The following is a 16351-nucleotide window of genomic DNA, read 5'->3' as shown; positions in this document are numbered from 1 at the left end:
GTGGTGGGGGGCCTGTAGGACCCCACCCCCCTCCACCGGGCCCCACGCTCACTGGCGCCTCAGAAGGGACGACAAGAAGGACTTGTTGGGGGTGCCAGGAGACTCTGCGGCCTCTGGCTCGCTCTCTAGCTGCTCCAGCTCCGACTGGTCCAGCAGCTCGAAGTCCTCGGCCTCGCTGTCCGAGTCTTCCACCGAGTCCAGCGGGGGCCGGGGCCGGGCCGCGGGGGCCCCCGCCACCCCCTCCAGCCGCTCCTGGATGGCCGCGGTGATGGTGGCGGCGATCACGTCTCCCGCCATGCGGTTCACCAGCTCCAGCGCCGTCTGAGACGACTCGCCCGACGGGTTCGGAAGGCCGATGCTGAGCTCCTCTTCGTCGCCGTTGGTCCCCACGCCGTTGTCCAGTGACGGGAACTCTGGGAGCCCTCCCATGAAGACCTCGTCGACATCACTGCGTCTGTCCAATTCTACAGCCCGTTGGAGACACAGAACAAAAGTCTTTGCACTTCTATTAAACTATATCATATTTAAATTATACTGAAAGCATATAATTGGCCACTGCTTGAATCTTAAAGGGGTCCTATTATGCTTCTGCGGTTTCTCCCTTTCCTTTAGCGTGTTATATAGCTTTATGTCCATGTAAACACTCTGCAAAGTCTTATGGCCCAAAGTGCACATTAAAGGGAGTAACTCTCACCAAAGAAACCATTCTTCTCCAATCTGCCTGAAACGCCTCGTTGGAATGCCAGCCCTTACTTCTGTGACTTGGTGAGGTCACCTCATAACACAACATAACTACAAACTGCAAGACTGAGGTGGAACGTGTAGGGTGAGCTGGCCAATCGCATGAGCTGGCCAATCAGGCGAGCTGGCCAATCAGGGCACACTGGGCTCATTGAGGGTCAGGCTTATAGCTCTAACAGAGCTTCTAACAGAGGGTGAATAGAGATGTGCAGTATGATAAAAACAATTGTAAATCTATTCTAGATCCCCCAAATCACATTATGAACAGTGAAAAGGAGCATTATAGGGTCCCTACAAGGCTTCGTGGGCTTAGTCCAGAGACCTGATCTGTCCAAGGGTCTTATATTATTGAAATCTCTCTCGATGATCACAGCACTGCGAAAGTTTTGGGAAATTCAGCCCTAGACTATGACTGTGGTGATATTTGGAATTGTGGTGGTCACGCCTGGCATGTAATTCCCGCACCCCATTCAGTCTGAGCAGTACGGTGGGCATAGCAAGCGGAAGCATGGTTGTTAAAACATCTGAGATAAATAAAAATCCTTCAGGGGGATGTTTAGATTCATCGGGACTTCAATGCCCCAGGCTTCTGACACATCTGCATATAGTACAATGAAGCATCACGCCGCTGATATGACAGATACTAACACAGCCAAACATACAAAGAAAAAGGCGTTAGGAATGACCTTCTGAATTTTCCGTCTGAGGGGTGTGTTCCTCTGAGAGGTTGAAGGTGCCATTATCTGTCCACGTCACCTCGGAGACCTCCGTGTCTGACACTGACATATCCTTGCAAACGGTTGAATCCAGCTGGGGGCAATTGGGGGGGGGGGGGGGGGGAAATCGAAAACTAAATCACGCATGCAACTTTGGAACGGGGAACGAAATGTTTATTTTAAAGGTAGTGTTGATAAATCGGAGCGGGAAGGCACCTTGGGGAAGAGGGCAGACTCATCGGCCTCGCTGATTTCATCCCGTCTCTGGAGCATCCGCTTCTCTGAAATCCCCAACAGACCCGCAAGTCAGGAACAGAGGCAGCTACACGGGGTAGGGGGGTTGGGTGGAGAAGTGTCCTCACCGTGATTTTCCTTGATCCTCTGCAGGAAGTCGGCCACCCCGAAGTCCAGTTTCTGCAGAACTGGCTCCATCCACAGCCCAAATTCGTGTGATGAGAGGAGGGGCCACAAGAAGATGCCCGACACTGGGAGAGAAACCACAGACAGGGGGGGGTGTGGGGTTGACACCTATTTAACGTCATTCCCGCCCCCCCTCCCTGCCACATGGCACGCCTCACTTACCTCCGACATACAAGATGATGACCCCAGGAATATACCGGCCCAGAATCGCCAAAAACGTGCACAGACTGCAGACGAGCAGGCAAAACTGAAAGACAGAATGGCTGAGGTTGCAGGGACCTCTGAGGACCACAATCAGAAGAACATTACCCACCACTACCCTAAAGCAGCGTCTCCGGCATAAAACTTACTCACTTTGCCGTTCCAAGATAAAACAAGCAAGCACCAATCTTAAAGTTCCCTCTTCCTAATAAAAATACTGGACCTAATCTGCGATTGGTTTGTACTTCACTCATACAACAGAGATCACGACATGTAGAGATGACCATTTGCCGTGTTTATAAACCATCATCTATGAAAATTGAAAGCCCTCAGGACATGCTACAGCTTCTTTTGTTGTGATGGCTAAATGGCGTTCAGGTTGGACTGGTTAAGTCACGGAAACGCCCAAAATGATTCTTCGGAAGCTGCTATCCTTGATTGCTGGAAGGAAGCCACCCGTGTCCCACTCATTTTCCCGCATGTTGTCTGAGCCTCACCTTTCCAGGATTCTGCTGCTTGAAGGAGGACAGCTCCTGCAGGAACAGCTTGACGCTCACCCAGGATTCGGCGAGCTGGCCGACCCCTGCCCTGGTGTCTGGGCCTGAATCAATGACCTCCCAGCTGGACGTTGAGAGAAAGAGAGCTGGGTGAGTATCATGACTGCTTTGAAAAAGCCGGAGCTACAAACAGAGCTTCACCGTGTTGCAAAATCCCATACACGGTGATGGCAAGGTACCCCTCTACCAGTGTTTTCTGCATCATCATCCAGACAAAACTGCAAGTGACACAAAAATTCATTTTTAACACCTTACGTGTTCAACAATGGGACCAGAAGCCACAGACATGAGGTAAATCAGTTAGAATACCCACAATCCACTGCTTCTTTTTTAAGAACCAGCCTCTAGACAACAGGATCCATGCCTGCAGCCATAAAGTTGGCACCAGGAGTCCAAATCGCTCATGTTCTTCCCGCTAGTCCCAAATGGGGGGACAGCACATGCCCTCCATGCTCACAGACTTCATGTGAGATTTTTGCGGCCTTGCTGGCTGCTGGGATGGATGTGCAATACGCCAACAGAAGAACAACAAAGCAAGAGATGACTGATTTGCCAGGTGATGTGATACCGTGGTGTTGGGCCACAGCCCACAGCAACTCAGATTAATCGTGGTTGGGCTAGCTGAGATCACACAGTCGCCTTCTAGTGCTGTAACTATTGCCGTTCTGGTTACGCAGAGGACAAAAATTTTGACGGAGCTAAATATATACAAGGCCCCGCTTTCATCTGTGTCATCAATGGAAGAATAACAATGGCTAAATTTAACATGGGCAGAGAGCGAAGACTACAGCAGCTGTCACCAGTCCCTAGCGGCATGAAAATGCACTCCTTCTCTCGAGAGATCTGGTTGCAGCCAAACACAAGACAGTTCCCGCCATTTTGCCCCGTGGTGATTTCTTGGGCGGGACTGGGCGGCATCACACTGGGCTCTTTCAGCATTACTGACGGCCTGGAATGAAGCCGACTATCCCCATCATTGTTTGACGGCTAAAGTAAAAACACAAAACTGAAACCAACGAGGCCTTTCCCAGGTGCTGTCGTCATTCCCATCAGCCTTTGCTGTTTGGATAATGAGACAAAAAAAAAAAACTCCTGTCTCATGATTAAATTATAAGCTCACTACGGTCAGTAATTACAAAGTACACTCATGCCAGCCAACCATACTAAAGCTAAAGCCATTGAATGAAGGGTACACATTGTATCTTACAGTAGGGCGGCGTGGAAGGCAGAAGTGACAGCTTCCACAAAACCACTCTGATGACATTGGGACATAGAAAATGACACAAGAATGTCATGAAGGAACAAGGAGTTTTTTCGGTTACGGAAGCAGAGGTTTAACACAAGGGCACCGAGAAACTAAAACGAAAGAACAAGACCCAAAGGCTACGACAGGCTATGGCTTGGGCAACGAGGGCCAGGAGAACGTTCTGCTGACCAGAACCCAGTCCAAGATAACTGGTAATCAAGTACAGGTGAAGTGGTTGAATGTACTCCCATTATGCGGCACATTATGGTTTATGGGAAATCTAGGACTAAAGCCACTAAAGTTCTCCCACAGCAAGGCGAGACTGGTTGATGACAGGTTTAGCAGGAATTTGCTTTTAGAACATGGATGGAGTGATTGTTCCATCTGTTTAAGACACTCAGATCTTCTGCAAATGTGAGTGTCACTAGTCGGGTCCCACGTACGCCACGCTCGCTATGCCCACCATACGGGTCAGACTAAATGGAGTGCTGCAAACGCAATGCCGGGCGTGACCGCGGCAATGCCGATAACTGCTTCACACCTTAACACACGGGAGGGACCAGAGAGGGAGTGGGGGACGCTCCGGAAAGAAAAGAACGGCGATCCAAAAGGATTCTGGCGTTTAACTGATGGCTCCAGGTTCCCGGACCTCGCCACGCCGCAATTATCCGCTCCTCAGAAAATCACGCTGGCCTTCAAGGCCTCAAACCTCGGAATGTCTTCTAGCAATGTCCCGCTCTCAGACCCCTGAGATCTATTAACAGGACTTTTCACAAGTGGTGCCCTTTCGTTTTCCATGCCCCCCGCCCCCTCAACAGCTGTCTGACAAACAGCTGCTCCGTCACGAGAATTAGCCTCCTGCGTCCCCCCACAGCCTCACCATTTAAAAAATACATCCGACCACATGACAGTATGTTTAACGTCTATTTCCATGGCAACGTTTATCCAGACAGTCAAGGAGACCCAACCAGCCGCTCGCTATGCCCAACATACCGTCTACAGACCCAATTTCCGGAATCATCCAACCTTAAATAGCAGTCCGGTTCACTTTGGCCATCACAATAAACCACTAATCTAACAGACTGGGATACATCTGATTCCCAGTACAGATAGTTGGCCAATGGGTTAAAAATAGACTGTTGACGGCAGTCATCCTGAAGTGTGTGTGTTTCCCTACACGAAACCAAACAGACTGTTCATATAAACCTTGAAACCGCAATGCTTCTGGCCATGCCTTGTGCGTAACATGGCCGTGAGAGTAAACGGGAGACGTGCATCTAGCATCCAAAGGCGACGACACATCGGTAACGTGACTAGCGGAGCCGGCCACCGAGCCGGCAGACCAGGCCAAGTATGCATCATAGGCATTACTGGGGCGGCTGGCGGTGTGCAAGTACACTACACAACAATGAAGAATGGAGAAAGAGGTGGGCATGCCTTAGATGGAGAAAACAGGCTTCCACAGGAAATCCGTATCACAACATCGTCTCTGTAGCACCCACAGATATCCCAGGGGATTCTGTGATTGCTTCAAGGCAGACAAAATAAAAAAAGCAAGACAGACTTCATCATACTCCTCAAGAAACAAAAACAACACAAACACAAAATGGCAAAGAGAAGCATGTTCTGCTTCGCCAGATCCGGCCATCAGATTCAGCGTATACAAGCCTTCCTTTCTGGATGAATACATGATTCCCAAGCAAAATCACATACAAAGAGATATACGGTTACCTAAACCCCGATCCATTGTCTTCTGAGGACATCTCAACGGCTTTTCGGCACTGACAAGGACCCTTAGAAGTTCTGAAGACCAAAGTCTCTCTGGTCTTGGCCAAAAGCTAAGTCCTGGTTTCCTGCGGGGCCCGGATTCTAAGCGACCCTAAGAGAAACCAGCTTCTGTTTATCTTCAATGGGGACCTGGCCCGGCTATTTCAACTGCTGGCATCTATAAATAAATGGGTCACACCGCATTCCAGAAACGGCGACGCATCATGAGGGGCCGAGACTAACAGACACCCCCGGTCGGCTGTAGTACCTCTCAGGGGAGGGGGGACAACAAGAGGGGTGAGAGGAGGGAGTGTGACCATAGGTGCCTCTACAAAAAGTAAAAGATTTTCATCGTCACCAAAACGGGAAGGAGCTGCTCTGCAGTCATGGTTGACACCAGATCCCAATAATCAAAAGTCATGACATTGTCTTCATTGTAGCGAATCATTCTCTAGTTTCTCGGTACATCATGTCGTGCATCCCGACAAGAAATCCCGCCTTGTCCGAACCCTTTTACTGTACACGTCGGGTACAGTACTCCCCCAAATTAAACCAGGACTCATTAGATTTACACATAAGCAACTAATCACTGGCAAAATAAAACCAAAACGCTGACAGGACCACTTTCTGCACATCGTATTCCAGGGACCTCTTTTCACTAAAAATATAAATGATTCACAGGCCATTTAGCAGCCTCAAAGAGAGCCCATACTACTCACCCTGCAAGCATCCAAATATTCCATGTGACATCAAGTCCAAAAACAATCACACAAAACAAAGCATGACAGGAACCTGGCTAATGGAATCAAAACAATATTGTCTGTACCATAATGGCATCTGTGTCTATGTACACCTGCATACGACTAGTTTCTAGACATTCAAGTCATGCAATGTTTTTGTTACAAATTAAATGAGGCGGCAATTACTTATTCAGTCAGTGCCAAAACTGACACGTTGCACAAAAAACATGTTACTACCCTTATTAAATTAAAGTAATAAAACAGTATTACTGTTAGTATTAAAATAGTAAACCTATGTATCCTCCTTTTGACCAATGACAAGCTCCAATCTTAGACACATCCCCCAACCTGTTAGTCTCCAGCCTAATGATTGGTTGCCTCCACAGGCTTGGCGAACAGAGCTAGCTGTTTACTCTCAGACTGGCTGAGGTTGGGTGCCGCAGGCCAAAGCGCTGATCCTGGATCAGCTGTGATGGCCGAAAAATATCCCGGGTTGGGTAAACGGCTATGTCATCCCCTGCTAGGCGTGAGGAGAATGAAAATACAGACAGCATTGGGCACGGTGTTTCACAACAGTCAAGAGGAGTGCCGGTAGCCATCTGTGGGTGGAACAAACAGCACACGCTCACTGGCACATTTCCTTCCTTACAGAAAATACAAAAACATGGATTATCAGGAATATGTGAGGCAATACATTACATCAATACACCCCCTACAACTCTCTACAACCAGTCTCAGTTTATCTAATCTCAGCTCATTTGTATTGAAATATTAACTCAAATCTGAAGCTGGGACAAATCTCCTCAAGTCATTGGATTAAAAGCTGTTTTAACGTACCAACCACCTACACTCTTGATAAATCAACATTTATTGATTCTGAGAAGCTGAGATGCATGAGTAGAAACCTTCCCTGATACAGTTACCAGTATTCACCCTCGATTCCCTGAACGGCTACCGTATAGCATGCTTATTTTGGGACCCGGGAGCTTTTGACGAGTTCTGCTGGAGCCTTCTGGGCTTCACGTGCTCGGGGGGGGGGGTGTCCCTCTGAAGACAGTGTGGGTTTCACTTCTGGCCGGGGACCGGCGCGAGGCGGCTTTATCGGGAGGCGTGTGAGAGGGGGTGGTGACGGGAGCGCTGACGGGGACGAGGGTAAGCGTTGGAACGCGAGATGCATAGACGGCTCCAAGAAGCCCCCCCGAGCACCAGTAATGAGCCCCCTGCCACGCCTATATGTTATCAGCTATCTGTAACACACTGGGCTGAGAGGGATATCGTAAACACGGACACCGTGGAAAGAGCTTGCCAACTTTCTGGCCCTATAAACAGAGCTGCCATTGGACAAAGGGAAGAAACACGGCTGAGCGTGAAAGACTACCGACCCAGAGGGTTAAGCAACCCTGCGCTGTCATTGGGCAAGCTAAGCTCCTATTGGATGAAGGCACAAAACAAGGCTTAGCATGAAAACCTGGAGATCCAGGGAGTTGAGCAATCCTGCGTTGTCACTGGGGGGGGGGGGGGAGGAAGTACATTTGTTACTGTGCTGTGCAAACAGCACCACACTGTACAGAAGTGTGAAGTAACCAATCAGAGTACTGGCCCCGCCCATCACTGTCCATGTGACCAGTCAGGATAAGGTAATCTTTCTCTAATGGCAGGAGCACCATGTGCTGGGAAGCCCAACTACTTTGAACAACAGGCTGGTTGCTGCTGGGACACTGTAGTGGAACAGACTGACCATAACTTCTTGTTATGAAGAAAGGAAAAGGTTTGTGGGCTTTTGTAAAAACAGCGAGGGGGGCTGAGTTTGGTGACAAAGGGGGCGATGTACTGTAATACAACGAAAACATTCTTAATTATAGCTCCGATATTACTTCAGACCCACAAACAAACTTTTTAACTCCGGCACAGATTCACCGAACATAAGCCTCTCTGTGTTACACCAGCACATAGTGGGATCTGCACCCGTACAGCTAGTACAGACCATAAGATCCTCGTTCACACTCCTGAAGTGTAAAGGTACACAAAGACGCTTATCCTGCTATTTGACATGTACATCCCCTTAACAGATATTGACTTTTATAAGGACTGAGCGAATACTGTCAAACGCAGCTGTGCAAACAGGCAAACCTATTTCAGCTGGAGCCAGCTAAGACTGTACACTGTAGGAAACTGCAGAGTGAGCAGTACAGCATTATACATTAGTATGTATAGATGCATTAATAGCTATAATGTATAGTATAGAGCTTTAGTAGTGGGAAGATACTTATTAAACCAGGACAATTTTTTAAATCTTTCTTTCTGTGTCCTTTAAAAAATATGCTAAACATATACTCCCAATTAAAAATATTAAAACATAACAGTATTACTGAAAGCTCAAGAGCTGACCTGAAGTTAACACACCACAGAAGCGTTAAGATGTAGAGCATCAGATACGTAAGTGGACAATGTACATTAGCATTGTGCTAATGCAGCTATAGGCTGCAGTGTGGAGGACAGCGTCAGGCTACGGCCGAGGTTCTCAAACTGGGGGCGCGAAACGATTGGGAGGGATTTTCAGAATATGCCAAAAATAAAGCAGCACCACCTCTCACTCGACAGATGTTATCGTTAGCAATACGTAGGCAAATTTTATCGCGTAGCTCAGCGAAGATTATCGTGGGGGACTTTTATCATATCGAAGGAGGTCGGGGGATTTCACCCAAGAATCAATGAATGAATGACACAAAGCCAATATATTTGACCGATCAGTCTATCAGTGTATCAGTCAGCAGTGACAAGCGGATCCAGGCAGAGTCAGGATAAGGAAACGGCTCCATTTCCGCAGAGGGATTATAAGCACAATATTTGCTTCTCTCTGCTGAGGGCATCATGCGGGCCGTCACCAAAAGCGACGCGGAATGAGATCCGCCCCCTCTCCTTCGGCATTTTCCCCGCATCCCAGTGCAGCGCGGTCAGAGCCGGCAATCGAAGTGCGGTCGTCAGCACCGCCCCCCCCCCCCCCACACACACACACACACACACACACACACACACACACACACGAGAGCCTCCTTGGCCGGCAATCCGAAGCACAGACCCCAGTAACAGCAGCCTGATGGACAGGGACAGGTGATGGCAGAGTGCCTCACCACTAACAAAGGGGGCGGGGGGGTGACAGTCAGATGCAGGATGACATCCCTGCTCAGGCCTGTCACTTATTCATCCTTGTTATACGTATGAACATAAGTCGATATATATAATATTATATATTATAAATATATATTATGTTATATATATATATATATATATATATATATATATATATATATATATATATATATATATATATATATATATATATATATATATATATATATATATATATATATATATATATACTGTCCACCCATCTGTAAATATGGCTGTTTGCTTTTAGACCCCGATTCTCGACCCAGCCTGCTACTGCAGCCCCTCCGTGACCATTATCTGTCCCCCCACCCTCCCCGACGTCATGTTCGTCCCACGCCTCTCGCTCTCTCTTTCCGCGAGCCGTGTTCCTCGCTCCTTCGGGTCGCTGCGGAGCCTCCTGTTCTTACGCGTGCGCACGTGCGCATTAATTATATTAGGCATTACTAACCAAGCTTAAAGAACTAACCAATAAAAGCAGATACTAATACATATTAATCGCCAGTAACGGCATATTAAATTTCATACTAACTTAAAAATTTAAATACAAAGGTCTATTTATTGGGCCGATGAATTAAGCTAAATTAAATATTGGGGGATACAAGCCTCTTACTCCTAGATATAAAATACATAAAAGCAAAACCTTAAAAAGTTTAATAACTTTTTTTTTTACGCAAAATTCAATTCAAGGCTTCCAGTTAAGTACATCGCCAAAATTAACAATAGGTGGGACTTGATGGGCTATAAAACTATACGACTAAATGATGAAAGAAGACGGTAATAAATCACGTAAGAGCGATATTTTTATATTGTCATGCAGATCTCATTGTTGTTCCTCAGGCAGGTAACAATGATCTGTCTTCTTCTTTTTTCTCCAAATATATGTACCTGATCATGTTCCAGACTAACCGGTTTTATTCTTGAGAATCTTTTTAAAACAGGGAGATAAAGTCATGCGGGGCGCCAGGACAAAAGCAGGTCATCCTCTGCACACAGAACTTGTGATTTTTTGCCCCGTTGTGTTAGATGCCCCATTCTGTCAACGTGTCAGTAACAAACAGACAGAGCAAGGAGAACATGAAAAAGCTCAGACACACAAGACTGAGCTGCTAATCCAGATAATCCCTTAAGCAATCACACAATAGAGCAATTAAGCACGACAGGGCTCAAAACTCACAGGAGAGGGGAAGAGAGCGTGGAACTGCTGGTTCATATCGAAGATGGATGGGGGACGGGGTCAAGGAGGGGCGGCTCAAACTGGTTTGATGACACTTGGTTTTTAGGGAGAAGAGTTCATCCTTCAGCAAGATTGGACGGGACAAGCAGCGCCTACCCAGCAGAATCAGCAGCCTGGAAAAACACGGCAACAGCCACAGCAGGGGTTCGATGAGGCGCGGCCCCAATGCATGCTGGGTACAGGCCTCTGCCAGTGGACTCCTAACCCTCTCTGCGATCTTCCTTTTCGGCGTGGGCGGTAAATGCCCAAATACCCCCAGTAGTTTCCTTTACGAGGGCAGAAAAATCCTAGTTGATCGTACCACTTTACCAGAGAGTAATTATGCTTCAGCTTCAACATAAAAAGATGAACTTGTCTCGACTCAACAAATAGAGAGTTTTCATTGGAATGTAGCGAGAAAGCCTGAAAGTCCTCACGGATGAGAAGAGACCACTGCAACTTCACGTTAAGTGTTAAGAACCTACACCTGTCAAGCGGAATGCTGTAAAATGAGAGTCTGATTCCTGCTGAAATGTCAGACGGAAGTGCAGGATCTCCTGCAGGTGAATGGGAAGGCCGAAGATGGAACGAGGCCAAGCTGCTGCGCATGATCGATCTGCCAGCGTCCATTTAAACACCAACATGGATGCTATTGACGAGCGGTAGAGTCGTTTGCAAACCCTGCAGACGATTTACAAGGTAATAAAACTGTTACATACATGTAAATACGTATAAGTGTGAGCAGACTCGTCGCGAATTGAGAATCCAACTCCAGCCAGCTGACCTAAGTTGCCAACCCTGTGAGCCGGCTCTTAATTTGCAAAACAGATAACAAACTGCTGTGGTACGTGTGCAGGGAACGTCAGAGTAGTAATTTATACAATTAATAATAATAATAATAATAATAATAATAATACTACAAATATAAATACAATACGTTGCGCGCATGTGCAAAGTACACAGCTTGACCGGAGAACTATGAACATTTCCGCGCACGCAAATGTGGAAGAGACACTGGAAAGCTGCATGGTCAGGGGTGGGGGGCAGGCGTTAAACTAGCAGAACCTCCCCAGCGGTTCTCTGCACATCCGGCACTGGTTGCCACTTTCGTCACGTTCCACCCAGAATGGAACATTAACTTAAAACAGCCACGCCCCCCCCCCCGCAATGGCCTACAATGACTTCATTAGCAAAATGAAGTGCTAAGATCACGTACCTTTCAGTCATACTGCGCCATAAACTGGCCCCTGTGCAAAGAAACAGGAGATATCAAATTAACATGGCTGCAATATGTCTCAGTGAATGCACAAGATTCTCTTTTAGAAGCAACACACAGCCTCATTAAACACTGTGGATCAGTGGATCGGATGAGAAGTACAAATGAGCAGGGGTGTGTACAGGGGCGGGGCTACAGGGGTAGTAGCCTCACTGGAAGCTGATTGGCCTATGGAGTACCCATCCCCATCACTCACCTATTGAAAACATATCATTGGCTAATAATAAGGCCCGCCCCTCTGTCTGAATGACGGCCCTTCTTCAAATCCTAGAATCACCCTTGGATTGGAGAGCGATATATACCAGATATATACCAGCTTCCTCCCTCCCGTCTAACTTAGCCAAGCCGCTGCAGACATAGGCTCAAGCTTGGCTTGAAGTGGACATTTGAAGGGGCAATGGAGTCAGGATCCGATGGTGTTAAATGGCGGAGGGAGAACTGCCAAAGTGTTTCCCAGCTAACAGAAATTCAGTGGGTGGGTGACAAAGCCATTAGAGAGGCACTGCCTTTGGGGAGCATGATATACATTACTGCAAAGAGCTTTAGAAGGAGCCTCACTGCGAGAGTAAACAATACTCACTGGATGACCTCGTATGTCTGGAATGTAGCGCGACAGCACGTGAATGGGATGGATGTTTTGCATACCTCTTTTTCTGGCGAGGACCATGTCTTTCATCATCTGCACGGTGACCAGGACCATCAGACACAAGGTCAGCAGGTGGTACAACCTCCAGGAACTGAGTGCCACCAACCTGAAGGAAACCAACATGGCCGTCATGTGAGAAGAATATCACCCTTCCTGAGCACAAGTGCACGGTGACTAGTTCTATTCCTCAAGGTCGTGGTCTGGAATTTCAAGGTCAAAGAGAGGATGGAGCTGGTTTGGGCCACTGAGGCCACTGAGGTCTTCCCAAAGCCAAGTATGATCTTCTACCCATGACACAGACACAATGGCATGACAACACTCTCTAAAACAGGGGTGACCAATCATCCTCAAAGGGCCAGAGTGTATCCATCAACAATGCCAAGCAAGCTCAATGGCTCAAATGGCCATCTCTCGTTTGTAACTCTCTTAAGTTCTTATGCATGCGGGTTTTTGGTATGACCTTTAGGTCAGCTGTTCAAACCCAGGTGAGGACTCTTCAGCCAATCAGTCCTCTAATTAGTAATCTAATTAGGGAGCTGCCGCGAAAACCCGCGAACAGAGCGGCCCTTTTTGGGTAAGATTTCCAACCCCTGCTTTAAAAGATAGTGTGCAACTGCAGTTCAAGTCATCGAATAGCCTTTTTAAAAAGTAAACAGCTAAATCAAATCCAGAGTCATGTCTGTCTTCCTTCCTTTCCCTTCAACTTTAAGCTAACAGAGACAAACGGTGATAAGCTCGACCTTCTGCCAATGTTGCAGATACTCACTCTATTTTTGGTTTACATACATTACGCTACCACTACTGGTCATGGGAAAATGGAAAATGTGAGAATCTGAGGTTGGGGGGGAAAAAAAAACAGAAAACTACAATATTCTATTTAGATATTTTGTCTTCCAAACAAACGGCAATAATTAATGTTTTGCACTCTACGCTCTAAGGCAGGAAAAAGTATTGGAATTGTATTAAACAACGGCAGTTATCTTTGCACACATACACATTTATCGCAAATTTGTAAATATTAACCCTCAGTGTGAGATTTGCAGCAACAGGGGAGCAACAGGTATTTTATGTCTAAGCAACTGTAGATCCGTATTCTGTAGAAAGCTGTTTAACGGGTTGGGTTGATGAAACTGAGTTTTATTGGTACACCTGCAAAAGCTGAGCCTTATCAGCCAATCCTGAGTGGACTCCATGTGTAAGGCTGGTCTCAGGAGGATCACTGTGATTGGTCCATATTGGCCAATGGCTGAGTGACCCGGAGACCACCACCCATTAGAGGGCTGCTGCTGGTTTACTCAGCCAAGTTTAAGTAGCGAGTCAATGGTGAACCCTAGCTCTGTGAATCGATTCTGGAAAACTGAACAGATGGATGGATGGATGGATGGATATTAGCTGCTGAAAATAATTTGGAGGGATACCCCCCATTCATAAAGCAACCCTTTCAACCAATGAGTCTACTCAGCAGTGAGCCACACAAACACCCCTGCATGATGTGGTCCAACTACATGGTTTGCAATTCCTCCGCCAAAGGAAAAGAAAGTGGAGCTGTTTATCTCTCTTTTTTCTTTTTAGAGTACAGAACAATCACGTCTCCCCTACCAAATTAATAACATAAGCCTCAGCACGAAAATCCAGGCCACAGCTTACTTACAAGGAACAAAACAGGAGTTCAGAGTTGACATAGCTGGAAACAAAAAAACGTAACCTAAATACATTCTGGTTTGTTCGACTGCATAAACCTAATGGCAAATGTGCCAGCCACATACGGACAGCCGCAATGGCCTGCCACTTATTTTAACTCACTTTAATTCAAGATTTGCAACTAATATGAACCTCTGGCAACCCTGATGTAACCAACACGTCTACCCCCCCCCCCCCCCCCCCAAAAAAAAAGTATCAGGGTGCATAAATCAAGGACTTAAAAGTGTAGCGCAATCGTTAATATACACCAAAATGCTCATGTAAGTATTGAAAGGAAACGGTGACTTGGTTAATATGCCCGAAGTGTAAAGGCGTGTAGTGGAGGAATTATGAGCATTTAATTTATCATCGTTCCCTGAATTAGGAAGAATATGTCACATGTCATGCAGGCCGATCATACCTTAAGACCCATTTTCACCGCATTCCCACTTAAAAAAAAAAAAAAAAAAAAAAAATACCAGCTGTCAGGTTCCCCTGATACCGGTGCGTGCAGCGATCGCGCGTTGCAAAGCAAATGAAAGTGAAAAATTGCATCAAACATTCCATCAACAATGCATCAGTAAAACCGACAAACAAATAAATAAGTAAATTAACACAGATATGAAAATCAGTCGGTCCTGCACTACGCACACCTGTGCAGCCGCGGCACCCGATCCAGCAGGATACCGGTTCATCGGGGGAATTTTAATAGGGAAGAAGCTCACTGCGACATGGCAGGCTTACCAGAATATCGCATTGGTGGCGATGAACAGCAGTGAAGTGTACAGCGGTCTCTTCCAGGTAATCACGCTCGCTATGCAGCTGAGCAGAGACCCGCCTCTGAACTGGCGAGCTCCCGCAGAGCGGTCCCCCTTTCCCGTGGGCATCGCCCCAGCCCCGCCGCCCCCAGCCCCGACCCTGGCCCCCGCTTCCGAGGCATCGTCGCCGTCGCGTCTTCCGGCGATCGCCATAGAGGAGAAAGAGTGGCTCGGATCGCCCTCCGCCCTGGACTAAGGCAGCCTGCTCTCGGTTTTGTTGTTGTCGCGTTGACGTCACCCGGAGACATCCAAGGTTGACGCGCGAGGTGGGGGGGGCGGTGACGTCATTGCGCCACCGCGGCCAGGGGAGGGTACATGTGACCACAAGAAAAGGTGTAGCCACCTTTTGTATTCTACATAGCATAGTGCACTTTTCCAACAAATGTCTGTTTTTATGCTTTACAATAAATAAAATGGTATATGATTAAAGTCCCATCGTTAATTCCTGTAAATATTCAACAAGCGTCCTCTTCAAATAGGAATATAAGCATTCACGTAACGATTTATAAATAATGAATTTGAGATGAGAGATAAACGAAACAGGAAGCTCAAACTGAACCACTTGTCTCAACTTTCTGAACTAGGGTGCACTGCATAGTGTAATGCCCAAAAGTGCCACTGGGTGCCGCTCAATAACTAAATATGCAAACTCGTCCCGTTTAAAAACATTTTTCATACTTAATTTCGTGGCAATTAATACACAGAATCTGTTGCATATATGGCAGCAAAACTTCATGCTTATTTTTTTGCTATTCAAGGTACAAAACATGGTTGATGATTGTTAGAGCCATAGCTGATAATTGCATTTCATATAAGTTGTATGCAATGACTAAAATTTGATGTTTATTTTATTTTGTATACTTAAGGCTAATATGTACTTCTTAGATTTTGTTATGGTTCAGTTAACATTTATGTTTAAATTAAGACCCCTATATTGATCATTTTGGTATGACCTTTTTATACAGCCTGTGAATCCTTTCGTTTTTTTTTGTTTGTTTAAGAAGATATTGTCAACTGGTTAATAGATAAAGAAGATTTTTTGCATTTTACGGCTTTGCACGCGTCCAATTTTTTGCTCGAACAGTTTACGAAATGACGCAGGTACTGGATTTGTCGCCATAACAATGATTCAATGAATATACACTCACCTAAAGGATTA

At 46.6% G+C, this 16351-nt stretch overlaps 1 protein-coding gene across 2 annotated transcripts in view; it reads right to left on the bottom strand.

The window, feature by feature from the left end:
* The window catches only part of retreg1 (reticulophagy regulator 1), an 18831-nt gene extending 3405 nt beyond the window's left edge, over positions 1-15426 (bottom strand). The window contains exons 1-9 of one of the 2 annotated variants that reach the window (XM_023815750.2): positions 15119-15426; positions 12694-12800; positions 11989-12019; positions 2576-2699; positions 2040-2124; positions 1820-1942; positions 1674-1738; positions 1428-1551; positions 1-464 (exon numbers count right to left, since the gene is read on the bottom strand). The exon at positions 1-464 is cut by the window's left edge and continues 3405 nt beyond it. In XM_023815750.2, the coding sequence (XP_023671518.1) occupies positions 49-464; positions 1428-1551; positions 1674-1738; positions 1820-1942; positions 2040-2124; positions 2576-2699; positions 11989-12019; positions 12694-12800; positions 15119-15345 (1302 nt within the window). In that variant the 5' untranslated portion in view covers positions 15346-15426 and the 3' untranslated portion in view covers positions 1-48. Of the gene's footprint in view, positions 465-1427; positions 1552-1673; positions 1739-1819; positions 1943-2039; positions 2125-2575; positions 2700-5612; positions 6838-11988; positions 12020-12693; positions 12801-15118 lie in introns of those variants that run through there. The other variant, XM_072711159.1, reaches the window with a different exon arrangement.
* Positions 15427-16351: the final 925 nt, after the last annotated feature.

Source organism: Paramormyrops kingsleyae, chromosome 4 (assembly GCF_048594095.1).
Source record: "Paramormyrops kingsleyae isolate MSU_618 chromosome 4, PKINGS_0.4, whole genome shotgun sequence".
NCBI lineage: Eukaryota > Metazoa > Chordata > Actinopteri > Osteoglossiformes > Mormyridae > Paramormyrops > Paramormyrops kingsleyae.
This window is presented reverse-complemented; position numbering and strand designations above follow the sequence as displayed.